The following is a 16,093-nucleotide window of genomic DNA, read 5'->3' as shown; positions in this document are numbered from 1 at the left end:
GATCTTTGTTCGCTACTCTGTATCTTATGGCCAGGTGGGTAAAGACCTAATAGAAACAGTTTCGGGTCAAGCTCAACATTTATCCCGTGTCCCCTAGGGTAGGTACCCTCACAAAAAACATGCAGTAATCCTGGTCTCTAAACTACCTCCTCCCTAGCCAGCTGGGCCGCCTGATGGAGGGGAAAGGAACTGGTCGGAATAACGTGTTCCTTCCACGCGCTACTTCCGGCCGGGGAAACGCCCCTGTCAGGTGAAAAGAAGCAGCTTGGACTCCTCATGCATAGAAGGAAGCATGAGGTCAGTCCGCTGCCCCCCCCCCCCCCCCCAGGTTGGCAGAGGAAGTGTAGCGCCCAGGATTACATTAGATCAGGGGTTTTCAACTGATTGTGAACCAGGGACCACCACCATGACTTAGAATCAACCTGGGGACCACTATTGTGTTGGGTGGGGATATGGGTGTCAAACACTTCCCTGGAGCAGACACATTCTCCACGCAGATTCAAAACTGTGCTATTCCCAAATTCTGTGTCTGCACTGCAGGTGAGCCGCAATCACTCGTTGATCAAGTCAAGGGATCATCCAGCCAAGGTCCTGGTGATGAGCAAGGCACTAGTTCTCCACAACATCACCACAGAGGACAGGGGCACGTACCGCTGCAAGGCTGAGATCGACGTTCTCAAGGACGCCACGGCCAAAGTCCTTGTTTTTGGTCAGTGGATTTATAGGTCACATTTACAATTCATTTTACACATACAGGAAATGTCAAGTTCAAACGTGATATGTGTCAGTGTTGTTGTAGTACCCAAAAACGTGTAAAAAATTGTAATAGTACTCAAAGGAGCACCTGTACGTATCCTGCCACAACGTTATGCTGCTTTCACACGGGCAGATGCAAAAGATACGAAGATGCAAAGCTACAGTGTATTTGTAGTGTTATAAGCAGCAGGAGGATCCCACTATTGGGCACAAACCAACTATTTCATAAGAACAATATTGATGTACGTAACTAAGAGATTCGACAAGTTAGCTATATTTTATATGCAGAGATTTAGAAGGAATAAGCAAAAGTCGTGATGCAACATTTCCTGGTTTAGAGGCTTATAGCGCTCCACTGTTGTAGCTGACACTTTGTGGAGTGCGGGCGGTGTCGGTGTGTAGTGGAAAAACACGTGTGCCCCGTGTGTTGTGTGTGGCGTGTGCCCCGTGTGTTGTGTGTGTGCAGCAGCAGCATTACATGAAGAGCGTGACGGATGCAAGCATTACATGCTTCCTGCATTACTGCTTCCTGCGTTATGTGCTTCCTGCACCTTTCTATAGTAACTGCGACTTGCGGTCGCAATAAAAAGAAAACATTAAGCCTGTTCCCTTTCTACTCTGATAATACAGTCCACATAAGAGGATGTTTTTTGTAAACTTTGTACTCAAACATTTTCAGAGCACCCGTTCCTCAATGTTTCCTACAAGCACGAGCAAACTCACGTCGTCATCGCCAATGAGGGCAAAAGGAAGCTGGTGCTCGAACCCAAGATCAACGCTCTCCCTCCGCCAGACATATTCACATGGTACGTGAAGTTCTGCTAAGTGAAATCTAGTTGTTTGGTATTATCCTCCCAAGTAGCTTTCTCTGTTGGTCCACCACATGACATATATGGAATAGTTACGTTTTGTTGTTGTTGTTTTCTTTCCATTTAGTCACGTAGTGTGTATTTGTATTTGTGTATTGTCAGGTACAAGGACAGTGTCCGCATCAATGCTAATTCCACCTGCTACGCGGTGGCGGGCTCCAGTCTCAACATCACGCATGTGCAGGAGAAGCACTCTGGGGTCTACACCATAAAGCTGGGCAACAAAGAGAAGGGTCTCTACAGGAACCTGAGCTACACCCTGGTAGTTAACGGTAAGCCTGTGTGTGTGTGTGTGTGTGTGTGTGTGTGTGTGTGTGTGTGTGTGTGTGTGTGTGTGTGTGTGTGTGTGTGTGTGTGTGTGTGTGTGTGTGTGTGTGTGTGTGTGTGTGTGTGTGTGTGTGTGCGTGCGCGCAAACGCCCCGGCAGTGACTGGCGATCCTGAGGAAATGAGGCAATGGTCCTTATTCCCACAGTGGCCATTTTGCTCTTTGTCGCTGTCAGGTGGAAACCTTGTATGTCCAAAACCATTACTTTTCAGGAAATGGAAAACCAAACCTATGTATCCGATGTAGTTATTATTTCACAAGTTCTTGTCAATACTCAAACATTTCAAGCTAAAGTTTTAAGAGCTTTTTGAGTGACAATATCGTATGGTGAAGTAAGGCATTGATTTACAAAAAAACTAAGTTGAAATATGGAGATTACAAGGTGTCTGCCTGACAGAAAGCAATGTCTCTGAAAAATAGCTGATCTAGAAGTTCAAACGTGTCGCAATGTGACGCGTTTTCAATATTTGAATTGAAATCCTGAATTATTTTTTGCTATTTTTAATTGGAATGCCTTTTTATTATTGTTACCTTTATTCATGAACTAAATACAAATATATTGGACATAAAAAAGACAATAACTTTTTAATACTACTCATTAAGCTACTAATTTAGATTAGATTAATTAAAGTAATTAATGTTTGCATGTTTGGAATTGTAACAGCTGAAATCAATAATGTATCAGTATTCCAAAATTAACCTGAGGGCCACATTAAGTGAAGGTGGGGGACGCATGCGGCCCCCAGGCCGCCAGTTGCTCATATATACATGTCTTACATCATACCTTTGGGTTTGGGGTTTGCGCTCCGCTTCCCTCAGTTCCTTAACTTCCTTTTAGTCCAGCGTGCTGGCCGGCAGGTAGCAGCTCCAGTATGAGAGGAATTTGGGGGCTTGTTGATTCCAGGGCTGGATTGACGTAGCAGGGGCAGCTGGTGTTGATTATCGGGGCTCTTTTGAAGGGGGCTTTGGCGCAGTGTGTAAACGGCCTGGGCTCCGCGCTCCGCACGCAGACTCCAGCCGCTCGAGGCCCCCCTTAGACTCGGGCATTTATTTGCATCCTCACCATGTGTATATACGCGGCGCGGCTTCATGTAAACAACAATGTTCTGTGCATTTATGTATACAGCTTGAGGCGAGCGGGGAGCGTGCTGCATTGTTATGATAGCTTCGAATACCCCGCGAGTTGCCAGAGACGGAGGAGGCAGTGCATTTTGTGGGCTTTAATGGTGTTTTGGCGTCGTGGACGGAGACTAAAATAACCTAGAGTGAGAGCTGGCTGTTAGAAAGCATGGGGAAGCAGCATGTAACACATGTGTCAGTTACTCCAAGCTGCCTATGGGGGAGCAGAAAGTATTTTCACTGCATTCTTTGCACATTATCTAGGAATCCCAATGCCGTGCCAGAAGTGTAAAGATCAGCCCCCTTCTGGCCTGTATAAGCTTTATTTATGGTCCTTGACTGTCCCACTCAGCAAAACATATTTTTATTGCATTGACAAAAAAAATGAGCTCAGAGAAGAAACAAACAAACGAAATGAGGAGTCTCCTGGTAACAATTACTGAACTATTTTAAACATCGTTCATCAATTGTTTGATGTCGGCCCAGTACTTCGGGAACATGAATATGTTCTGTGGTCCTAGTGTGGGTAGGGGGGGGGGGGTTGGGGGGGGGGGGGGGGGGCTGGGGGCTGGGGGGGTGACTGAGGACAGCTGCAAAAGAGACCCCATATCAGTGCATGAGCTTACGGCAGAATGATTAAACGTTTGGTAGACATCTCCTCCTGAGGTGGCACATACTGTACATACATACAGGCATCTCTGGATGCCTGTTGTTGATTAACTGACTGCCGTGTTCTCCCACACACCGTTGATCCACTGACCCGTGCTATTGGGCCACATGTGGGCCCGAGTGGAAGGGTCAACCGCCTGACCTATACGGCAAACCGCCTGACCTATACGGCAAACCGCCGGACCTATACGGCAAACCGTCTGACCTATACGGCAAACCGCCTGACCTATACGGCAAACCGCCTGACCTATACGGCAAACCGTCTGACCTATACGGCAAACCGTCTGACCTATACGGCAAACCGTCTGACCTATACGGCAAACCGTCTGACCTATACGGCAAACCGTCTGACCTATACGGCAAACCGCCTGACCTATACGGCAAACCGTCTGACCTATACGGCAAACCGTCTGACCTATACGGCAAACCATCTGACCTATACGGCAAACCGTCTGACCTATACGGCAAACCACCGGACCTATACGGCAAACCGTCTGACCTATACGGCAAACCGTCTGACCTACAGTATACCCCGCCCCCTGGCAAACCGTCTGACCTATACCCCAGCCCGCCCTGGCAAACCGCCTGACCTATACGGCAAACCGCCGGACCTATACGGCAAACCGTCTGACCTATACGGCAAACCGTCTGACCTACAGTATACCCCGCCCCCTGGCAAACCGTCTGACCTATACCCCAGCCCGCCCTGGCAAACCGCCTGACCTATACGGCAAACCGCCGGACCTATACGGCAAACCACCGGACCTATACGGCAAACCGTCTGACCTATACGGCAAACCGTCTGACCTACAGTATACCCCACCCCCTGGCAAACCGTCTGACCTATACCCCGCCCCCTGGCAAACCGTCTGACCTATACCCCAGCCCGCCCTGGCAAACCACTCGCTGTTCTTCTCCGAGACAGCACAGCGGTCTGAAAGGGACAACCGGTGGTCATTGGCACCAATTTTCATGGCTAATCCATCATGGTTGTCATACTTATTATAAAGACATTAAAGAGGGCCTTAGAAATGGATGGATCGTGCAAGATTGGCTCATCTCCTTCTGTTGTGTCCGTGCTCATGCGTGCGCGCGTGTGTGTGTGTGTGTGTGTGTGTGTGTGTGTGTGTGTGATGTATGCCGCCTACAGTGAAGCCAACTATTTCAGAGGGGGAATTGGCCTCTCTGGACGTTCAGCCCTATACGTTGGGCAAGCAGCAGCATCTGACCTGCACCGTGTACGGAGTGCCCCTGCCCAACGTCACCTGGCTGTGGCAGCCCTGCCACTCAGACCCCACGCAAACCAAGTGAGTCACCACTTCATCGCCGTCCTTCATCACATTCATTATCATCACGAGTTCTATATCGACTCCTTAACACGTTGTAGCCGGGTAGCTCAGTCGGTAGAGCTCTCGCCTTTGGACCACAAGGTCATGTGTGGCTCAAGGTCATGTGTGGCTCAAGGTCATGTGTGGCTCAAGGTCATGTGTGGCTCAATCGTGTGGCATCGACAGCTCAGCGTATGAGTGGAGCGGCTTGGGCGCGGCAAGTTGTTGCGGTATAAGTACCGGGAGATGATGGTACATGTAGGTGTGTGGCGCTCCACCTCAGCAATATTCATCTCCTCAGGGGTCTATAGCGCATTGTAACGTGGACGGACTCCCGCATTATCGGCTGATACCGTCAATAAGCCTCTCCCGACCTACTTATTAACAAGTTTACAGAAATAATATAATAATTTAATGGTTAATAATATGTAGGGCCAGTTGTGCAGTGTGCAGTGACTTCAATCTCCGAGGATTTGTGAATCATAACAGGATCACTTCATGTGAACAGTATATTTCATTACTATCTCACTGCCCAAAGTTTCATCTGTGCCATTTTCAACTGTAAAGCATGTGAATGTGTTGGATGCTAAAGTCACTAAAACTGTACATGCACGGCACGCACACACTCTTTGTTTATGGTCATCGACGGCAGAGGCGGGTATATTCTCAGACTACACAAGCTGAACAGTACTCTGTTTGTGTGCGCGTGTGCGTGCAAGAGAGAGAGTGATTGAGTGTTCATGAATGCTGGCCTGTTAGCGAACCCATAAACGGTAATGTACCCGTCAATGACAGCAGGAGACCTGCAAGTTGTAAGATCAGGAAAAAAAACAATGGGCCATTACCGCTGGGTTATCAGCGCCCAACACCGCTATAGCACAAACAAACCTGCAGACCGCAGCACAATCGAGGGACTAAATTATGCTACACTTCACATGGTGTAACTTGACAAGTACTTCTTGTTAATAATCCATAATAGCAGTATGTGAAGGGAGAAAGAAAAAAAAACACTTTTAGTTGCCAATGGAAAACAATGTTGGTGGGGGGGGGGGGGGGGGTGTCAGCCATGTCAACGTGACTCTCCCTGCAGGGGTGAACTAAGATAATTGGGCTTGATACAAGAAACAGTGGCCCTTAAGCCCTATTTCAAATTTGGGGATAATCTTTTATATTAATAGTTGAATTTATATGTTTGGAAGGTTTTGCACCTATAATGACTTGTCAGGATTAGGGATGCCGGGAGTCCCACATTACTGCGAATCCAAGGCTTTACCTAACCTTACCCCTTCAAAATCACACCTCGGTTCAATCTCAGCATGCTGCGTTTTAGGAAGGAGCGATTTGGTGGGAGGGTAGAGCAGAGGTTGCAGCCAAGGCTCGTCTCTATCAGCGGGTTGAGAAGTTATCAGTAGTTCCTTGTTGACCCACCGAGGCCCCGGCGATCAGCCTTATCTCCTCCGTCCAGAACGTGGGGGTGTTTCCTGTACGAGGTGACGCACAGCACGGCCCTTCCTGTCACGCTGGCGTTTCCTTGACTGCCTCTCCTCTCATCAGGCTGATTGTTCCCCACCGCAGGCAGCCGGGAGGACGGGGGGCGGGACGGGGGGGGGGGGGGGGGGGGAGTAGAGTAGTCCATCCATGGGTTTTCTCTTCAGCAGTGTAGCCAACCAGGTCCAGGCCCAGCCACTAACACTACTGCTCATCCTAATGTGCACGGTCGGGCAGAAACTGTTTTTTTGTGAATTAATGTTCCAATTGATCTTACTACAGCGTCACAAAAAAGTATCTACAGTATATCTGCACCATGCGTGCAGACCGCGAGTTTGTAGGTCTTTTATGTTGCTATTTTAACCGTTTGGGACATGTGTGGTGTGGTTTACACCCGACAGAGACACTGTTGTATTTCTTATGAACAAAATTCCAAAAAGTCTGTCCACTCCTAATCCATTTTTCTCCTATGAACAGTTGATTTTAAATTGCACATGGACATTGAACACTAGCTGGCACATGCAGGGAGTGAGGAAACCGATTCTTCACTTTTCCCTGAATTTAAGCAGTTTATTAGCATTTTCGCCAAGGGCTATGCAATCTGTAGATACAGCCGTAGTCCCATATCTCGGATGGACATCAGGTGGAAATGTGGGTATGGACTAATATAACCTATATCATCATTGGACGACCTGCTCTACCTCCTGAGCCACAGCCGCCCTAATTAAGACTTTTGTTTAACCCTGCAGGGCTATTATCATAAAGCAGTCACGCTATGGTTCTATTGTTACAGAGGTCTACTGATTCCAAAGGTTTTCAAATCCAACAGCCTCAAAAACCGTTTTGTCTGTTTTTCTTTTACTGAAAACTTAATTTAGGCATGTTTTCTTTGCCTGCAGGTGCATGCTTTTCACTGAGCCGATCCCAGTTCAGATGAACAACAGTGGAAATTATTCCCAAAACCGGATCAAGACCCTAATCAATAAGGCTGTACTTCTCAAAGGAAAGAACAAGGTATATGTGGTCTTGGCTTTTAAGTATTTTGTATCCTTGTGGATTAAAAAATGAACATAGCCTGCGTATCGTCAAGAGTGATTTACGGAAGAACAGGCTCAAGAGAAGATCTAGCAAAGAGACAGCACATAGATCAGTTAGAATTAGAAATCCTCCGTGACCAGACCCTAGAAGTCACATAGTACAGCATCTGAAACCAATACATTCACTCAATTTCCTATTGGCATGCGTTGCTATATATATTCCTCTTCTAGTGATTCATTTTGTCCCCTTTGGTTTAGCTTTGTTTATCAGAGACCAAAACACATAAAAATCCTCTTTTGAGGAAATCAATATTAATTCCCTTTGATTGTGTAATAATAATAAATAATGAGTGATTTAATATACTAAGTTACTATCAAAACAGCAAGATGATCTGCTTTCGTGTGTTCATCTGGACAAACATCTACTGTACTGGCATTTCTTCAGGAAATAAATCTGCCCATAATTGTTTAATATGGGAGTAATAACAACGGGCCAACATCGATAATATGCAACTCAACAATATAGAGTATTGAACAAACACATTTTTGATGAAAAGAGGCCCCTCAAGAGAGAGTAAGACCTCTGCCAGGAAAAGTGATTTTTTTTGTGTACACTCCTAACTGAAAGACACAGTTCATTTCCCTCTACTGGAGTGAAATATACCCCCGATCCACTGTGGCTCTGACATGGAACAGGCCTGTAAAGGACCCCAGCTGCAGCTTCAGCATGCTGGGCCTCGCCAGAGAAACAGCTTTTATTCTGCCATCAGTGAATCTTTTTGTCTGCTAGAGCCCCGAGAGCGGAGCATGCCTCATAAAACGGCACAATAGCTGCATGGCTCAAGCCATGCGTGGTCCTACAGCTGAGAACGCGGGCCCGCTTTTATAGAGAATCCCCACAGGCACCATTGACCTGGGACAATGAGGTCTTATACACGTCGGGGGGAAAAAAACAATTGGAGTTGCGCTCTTGTTATCGGCTTTTTGATGTCTCTGTTGGCCTCGTTGCAACTCAGTCTGAGTAGAGGTGAGGTTTTTTGAGAATAAATGCAACTCTCTGAAGGAGGTATTCCGTCAGAGAATGACACCTGTGATATACTGATAGCCTCACACTTACCGTATACCTGTTGTTTTCCTCCTAAATCATTTTTTAAGTTTAATTTAATGGTCGTTCGCTTCATTTGACCAATAAACATCAACCCATGTCTTGGCATCATGAACCCAAAACATGCCACACAATGGGGGGACTGTAGACGTTACAGCAAATGTCCTGAGGGAGCTTGTTACTAAAACCACTCGCCCCAAACTTAATTAAGAGCAGACCTTGACTGCTTTCCCAAAAGCCTATCTATGGGATTAGATGAAAGAAAACTATTCCAGCTTGCTGGGTCAAATTGGGGCATAAATCCAATAGTGTGTAAGCATTAACATCAGGAGTATGAAACCTCCAGGTAGGAGAATAAATCTGCTTAGTCATTAACCAAACATGTCCATCAGTCTCAGAAAGGTTACAGTATTAAATTGTGTTTCTTCTGTTTCACTGCACCGGTGATTTATAAAGGCTTCCCCCTCCAGTTTGGTATGGTTGGTAGAATTCAGAATCACATCAGTTGTGTTGTGTGCACACCGAGACCAAGTAATTGGAAGTTTGGCCACATTCACACATGGTATATCGCCATCCTATCTGTGATTGACACAAATAGTGAGGTACTCCTTATTTACAAGCATTTTGTGGCCAAAACGTTGGTGCTTTATGAGGGCGAGGACCAAGGGTCAGTGATAACAAGCACCGGGTTTAAAAGAGAGGGATTTGTTGGGAGTGAATTCCTCTCTGTCACCTCACATAAATTGCTGCGGCCCGTGAACAAGACGTTGGTCAAGGCCATGCCTCCAAGGGGAGGCTCCCCAAGAAGGCCCGGTTGTTCGTGGGCTGGGGGAGGGGGGAGGGGGCAGGTCACAATCGCAGTGAAGCACATAGAGAGGGACATGGGCACAAGAGGTCATAGGTCACTACTTTGGGACTGCAGCGCACTTGTCGAAATGACTGCTGTTTCAGGCTCAGCTTACATCATAGCGAGTAATAGCTGTAACGTGAAACCGCGTGACCGCCTCCATCAGCGCTTTGACAAAATGTCATAACAAACGCAAAGAGGACAACCGGTGTTGACTTTTAACACCTATAATTTCAGAAAACTGCAACATTTTCTGACTGTTTTCCAGCCCTTCATAGTGTTTTGTGCAGCAGTTTATTTGATTCCTGTGCAGTGTTTAGTACTACCCTACACGGTACGTCCTCCCTCTCAGGTGAAGAGAAGTCGCTGGCAAATTGCACATCCAAATCTAGTTTCTTTCTGAGGGTCAGCTGCCCCAGAAAGAAATCCAGGAAGCGCACACCCAAATAATACACCACATTCAATTCACAAACTTTGATGTAAGCTGACCGCCCCGGCCCTGCAGACAGAAAAAAAAAAGAACACACACAAAACAGAACCCCACGAAATCTGGCACTCTCCCAGATTTGACTTATTATTATGTCTACTTAAGCCATTACAAGGTGTTCCACTCATCCGATGACAGAATCGAGTGTGGCATTGTAAGTGCTCTCCAGGAAATGACCGGGAACCCTGAGCTCTGCATCTGTAGAGCTGCTCTGATGGAGACACAGCAGGTTTTTTAAAACACCAGATGTATCCTTTCATTAATGTGAAGCACCGGAGAGAATAAAACAAGGGCTAGGGCTTAGACCCAGACCTCTCACCTACCTGTTAAACCCCCAAATCACCACCACAAAGATGTCCATAGAAAATGCCATGTTATTATTTCATCCCATTAGACCATAAAACTCAGTGCTTAAGTCCTATTACTGTATTATTGTGCTTTGGTGCGTATAACCTACACTGAACCTCTGCACCCCTGCATTTTTGTTACCGTCGCAAATACTAATGACTGTTTTTATCCCAATTAGACTATGAGCACCCTGGTGATAGCAGCAGCTAGTGTGTCAGGATTCTACTCCTGCATGGCCCAGAATGAGCTGGGTAACAGCACGCTGAGAAAACGCTTCTATGTGCACGGTAAGTGGGTCAAAGTAACAAAGGGCTTACAATACACTAGTAGTTCATGCTTATGTTCGCATGGAGACGAGAAACCTTTTAATACTAGGACATGCATTACTATGACAAATACACAAGCATTCCACCTACAGTATCCAGCTTTCAAAAGTCTGTCTTAGTCTTATAAGAGCAGTACCTCCTCTTTGTTTTCATGGTGATTCAGTGGGTCTTAAGAATGCAAACACTTGGTTGGTTGGTTGTGCACACTAAAAGATGACGCTGAACACTTTTAAATCAGCTTGAGGCACGTACTGGTGTGCCATGAAATATATTTTAACCACATTCAAGTGGTTTTCCCAGAATACAGCATTATGGAAAAACAGACAAGATGCAGACGTTTGTAGATGCATTCAATCTTTTAACAGCTTCAGATCCTTTCACATAATCTATACATTTGTGTACGATGATGAATTACATGAGGCGGAGCAAGAATGTGCAGATTGTATTGTGTAATAAACAGACCGGAGGGGGGCATTAATTGAAGCCATCTTCCGCATGCAGCAGAGCTGCCTCAGGACAGCAGAGAGGCGAACATGTCCCACGCCATATGGCTGAAGTGCAATGCACGTGTTTAAAAACAGCTCTGAATAAATGCAACCTTAACTCAAGGTATACCAGTAGGTTCAGGGTTCTACTTTTTCTACGATGCGAAGCAAATCATGTTTACTTTGTGTACTTCTGATCCTTTCCAAAGTGATCCCAAAACCGATACCCATTGAGGTCATTGTGTAATAACTGGTGGGGAACTGTGCAAGGGTTAACATTGCAAAGAAGTCGATAACATCTCCCGAGAAGTTGTTGAATAATATATTTTCTTAGAAGAAGGGCATCGGGGGGTGACCCTGTAATTAGGGGACACGACGGGGGGTGCAGGGCATCGAAACAACATTGCAGAAAAGGCAGAATTCCCAAGAGGCAACGCGCCGCTCCATTCCAGAGGTGGCGTGGGGATGACTGAGGAGGATGGAATGCTAGCTGGTCGAAAAAAGGAACGGAATTGTAATAACAGCTGTCTTCCCTTACGGAACACAGAATGCTTTCCAGCGTTCTGAATAAACAAGCACAGTCTGGCTCCCCCGGGGCCCGGCCCCGGCCTGACTCCCATTGGAGGAGGAGGGATGCGGGAGCGCCATCAGCACCGCCGCCATCCCATGGCAACGTGCTTCCAATTAGCAGTGATGAAACAGGAAATAACTGCAAAATCTGACGTTCCGGGATCACGCGACGGCGATGAAGCGGCTCCGCGTTTGGAACACACAGTTATAAAATAGTAACGGCCTCGGTCAGCAGGAAGCGTGTTTCATCCCCACAACAGCAGCGAGGTCGCAGCTGGACACAGATGGGCACAGACTACCGTGTAAAAGCACCTTTAATACTTTAGTATAAACAACCCAATGTGGAGGGCAATCTACTGTTTCCCTGAAATCTGTTTGGTTTTTAATTAACTCAAAGTAGGTGCTGTGGCATCCGGGTGCATATGTTTGATCCGACATACTTAACAGTCCGACAGGCATTAGTCCGACACCCTACCCAATCCCTAAACCTAATCTCACAGGAAGCCACAAGTTAGTTTTAACTTGCCATGGGTTAGTATTAACCTGCCACGCATGTTGGGAGCCACTGGTGAGTTTTAACCGGCCACTGGTTAGTTGTAACCGGCCACGCATTGTTTAGACATACTGTTCAGTATGTCTAAACAAAGTACAGTATGCACCCTGAGGCACCCTAGGGTGCCGTGACATCACTTCAGTTTAACCAATTAGATCTTCTATACTTATTACTTACAGTAGTATAGTAAAAACTGACCTAAATAGCACTTTGCCGCATGTTCTTTTTCGATCTACATTTTCATATTTACGCACAGTACTATGACATAGATCGAGAGGTGCTGTAAAGTGTAATTCAGCAGTGCCGTGGATTAGAACGATATTTACAGGGGTGACGTGAGACAAAGAAGTTTGAGAACCACTGAATTGGCGTTCCCCTCCCCTCACTATAGATCTCACTGAGCACATGACCATCGAGCCGCAGGAAGCCATCGAGGGGGACGACATCACGCTCACCTGCCGCGCGTCTCGCTACCTGTACACAGACCTGCAGTGGCTGGACGTCTGGAACCGCACGGTCACCTCCGACGTCTCTGACCTCCTGCTGGGCCTCTACAACATCTCGCGCTCGCTCACCCTGCGCAACGTCTCCAAGGACAACGCCAACGCGTACTGGTGCCGGGCGGACAGCCATCCCAACAAGTTTGCTCAAAAGACCTCTGTGCTCGTCGTGAACGGTACGTCTGTTTTCTAGCCTCCTGTGTATAATTCTAAAGCCTGATTTTATACTTTATTGTACATCGCTGTCTTGTGCCACAAATAGCCTAGTCTACAAGCTTCGCAATGCATTGTGAGCTTTAGATCGGCTATTTCTGCCACGTAACTATTAAAGTGAAGCATGACAAAGCGTGTTGGTAGATTTACATGATTGTTTGTGCTCGGTTCAGAGAGAAGACGTCCCTGGCTCAAGCAGAATCTGACCAATCAGGATGTGAACAGCAGCAGCACCTTGACCCTGTTCTGCCTTGCGCAGGGAATGCCCCCTCCTTTAATCACCTGGTACAAGAATGACGTGGAGGTGATGGAAGGCCCAGGTACACAGCTGTAATTGATTAACTATATCGTTTAGCCATAACCACGTTGTAATCCCAGCAATGCGATGATGAGAGACATTATACTCAGTGGTGGAAAAAGTACTCAATTGTTTTACTTAAGTAAAAGTACCAATACTGCAATTTAGAACTACAAGTAAAAGTACGGAATTGAAAATGTACTTGAGTAAAAGTACAAAAGTATCAGCATCAAAATGTACTTAAAGTACTAAAAGTAAAAGTACTTCACAAGTTCAAAATGTGTACAAAATCTATTGAAAATAATAGATAGATTTAAATTTAAATTTTAATCTCTAAAGTAACTAGTAACTAAAGTTTTCAAATAATTGTAGTGGAGTAAAAGTACAAATTTTGGCTCTGAGATGTATTTGAGACAGTGGAAGTAAAAGTACTGGAAATTGGAAATACTCAAATAAAGTACAAATACCTCAAAATTGTACTGAAGTACAGTACTTAAGTAAAAGTACTTAGTTACTTTCCACCACTGATTATACATACTACACTTCAGAATGTAGTACAATAGACCTGCACAATTGAGAGTTTTTGCGTGGTCGCAGGTATCGCACTGGGAGAGAATGGCAGTCTGACCATTGACCGGGTGAAGAAAGACGACGAGGGTCTGTACGAGTGCATGGCCAGCAATGTGGACGGGTCCGTGACCACCAGCGCACTCGTCACCGTGGTCGGTGAGTCTCTCAAGACATTTCATCTTCACCAAAAATAGGTTGGAACCGTGTACTGTAGTTACCCAATCATCACCATCACTTTCCAAGTGTTCGGATACAGTTCTAAGTACCTCCCACAGTAAAGTACCGGATGTGTATCACCAATCAATCAATCTACAGTCCATTGCACACGTCAGGGACCAAGTGTACCGATGAGCGCCGGCCGGTCACCAAGCGGAACACGCCGGAAAACTTAAATGCATGACCGACCGGACCGTGTTTTCTCTCCACTCGCCACTACAAATAGGCCTGGCTGGCTAGACTTCAGACTGAAAAGCCTCCCCATGGGAAGGATGCTGAGGCTGCCTGGAATGCCAAGTGAATTCTTCCCTATAGGGTTTTATGATGGGGGGCTCTGGCTGAGGGTCCCTGCCCTGGGGACGTGACCTCTGGGAGAGTGTTAAGAGGTCCACTAATGACTGTGGTCAGGGAGCCAGTTCCTCTGCTCTCAACAGCCATTGGTGTGCGTGCGTGTGGGTGGGTGCGTGCGTGCGTGCGTGCGTGCGTGCGTGCGTGCGTGCGTGCGTGCGTGCGTGCGTGCATGCGTGCGTACAGCATGTGAAGGTGAAGAGGTGATGGTGGCATTGACAGCCTGAGGCCATGTGACCGTTTTCTACCAACTCCTGGCACCAGGCCGTGATCGTTCCTCAGCTCAGAGTTGAATTCCCTTAATGTTCAACCTCAAAGTCAACATTATCCATTCCCTCATCCCAAAGATATTGAGGCCTCTGCGTCTGTATTCCGCTTTGGCCTTTTTTGGAGAGCAATCCCATGAACATGCATGTATGAGAGCCAGATAGATATAACTACCACGCATACTTGAAGGGACAGGGAGCCCCCCTGGTGTGTGTCGACATGGACGCTTAGGAAAACAGCGTTTGATAGTTATCGAAAAAAACAAGTTGTGGTATGCGTGTCCCAAACAAAGTAAGGATAAACCGTCGAGTCGTGGTTCCACTCACAGTGTGTAAACAACCCTTCTGAGAAAATGTTGGGGAAAGAAACCCAAACAAACAAAGTAGAAAGACAAGAAAGAGAAGAGTCGCAACCCTGTCGGTTCATAGTCAACTGTATGATATCTACTGTAGTGAGAGTATATTCATTCTGTTGTGTTCCCAATATTTAACAATAATGTAACCTAAGCTATACACGGGGGGGAAATAACATTAGTCACTTTCAACCTTGCATGTCATTATGAGCGAAAACCTTGTAAAACTTTGAAAAAACATTTACAATCGCAACAATCGCAACCGAAAACATCACTGATTTGCACATTGCACAGACTATGACATCGGTACTAAGACGACATATTGATTGATCAGAGTACTCCATGTTACCAGAATTTGTGATTTATTGATAACGACTTCCCACTCTACTGAACTAGGGCATTAAGCAACTAGTCGACTATTCAACTAGTCGACTAGTAAATCCACTAGTCGACCTTGTTGGTACTAGTTGACTACTTGATAAGAATTTTCTTTTTTTTCCCCGATTTTGTAGGCCTCAAGATCAGGTAGATTATAGTAAACTAGGCAACTAGTCAACTAGTAAAAATGACTAGAAGAGATCAAGAGAATGCCCTATACTGTACACATGAGTCTCTTGGGACCTCGGCAGTACGCACGGTGACTTTGAACTTTGAAGTCGATCTGTCTCCATATGGGCATATCGGTTAGATTGGCGGTTCTGGACAACCGGATCTCCGTATATGCAGTGGTGGAAAGTAACTAAGTACATTTACTGAGGTACTGTACTTAGATATTTGTACTTTATTTGAGTATTTCCAATTTCCAGTACTTTTACTTCTACTCCACTACATCTCGGAGCCAAAATTTGTACTTTTACTTCACTACAATTATTTGAAAACTTTAGTTACTAGTTACTTTTTTGGCGATTAACATTTTGATTAGAAAACAATAACCACTTCAACCCTATACATTTCGGCCATTTGAAATTAGCCGATCTACAAGCTCACAATGCGTCGCAATCGTCTATTTTCAATAG

The 16,093-nt window shown here is 46.0% G+C and overlaps 1 protein-coding gene across 2 annotated transcripts in view; it reads left to right on the top strand.

The window, feature by feature from the left end:
* The window catches only part of kdrl (kinase insert domain receptor like), a 73,742-nt gene that overhangs the window by 22,446 nt on the left and 35,203 nt on the right, over positions 1–16,093 (top strand). For both annotated transcript variants that reach the window (XM_083785931.1, XM_083785930.1), the window contains exons 7-15: positions 541–709; positions 1,436–1,562; positions 1,728–1,897; positions 4,890–5,046; positions 7,455–7,569; positions 10,558–10,666; positions 12,705–12,989; positions 13,200–13,346; positions 13,922–14,050. In XM_083785931.1, coding sequence (XP_083642057.1) covers positions 541–709; positions 1,436–1,562; positions 1,728–1,897; positions 4,890–5,046; positions 7,455–7,569; positions 10,558–10,666; positions 12,705–12,989; positions 13,200–13,346; positions 13,922–14,050 — 1,408 coding nt within the window. The remainder of the gene's footprint in view (positions 1–540; positions 710–1,435; positions 1,563–1,727; positions 1,898–4,889; positions 5,047–7,454; positions 7,570–10,557; positions 10,667–12,704; positions 12,990–13,199; positions 13,347–13,921; positions 14,051–16,093) is intronic.

Source organism: Protomyctophum parallelum, assembly GCF_964188405.1.
Source record: "Protomyctophum parallelum genome assembly, chromosome: 16".
In the NCBI taxonomy this organism is placed as follows: Eukaryota; Metazoa; Chordata; class Actinopteri; order Myctophiformes; family Myctophidae; genus Protomyctophum; species Protomyctophum parallelum.
Note: the sequence above shows the minus strand (reverse complement) of the source record. Positions and strands in the feature narration are given on the sequence as shown.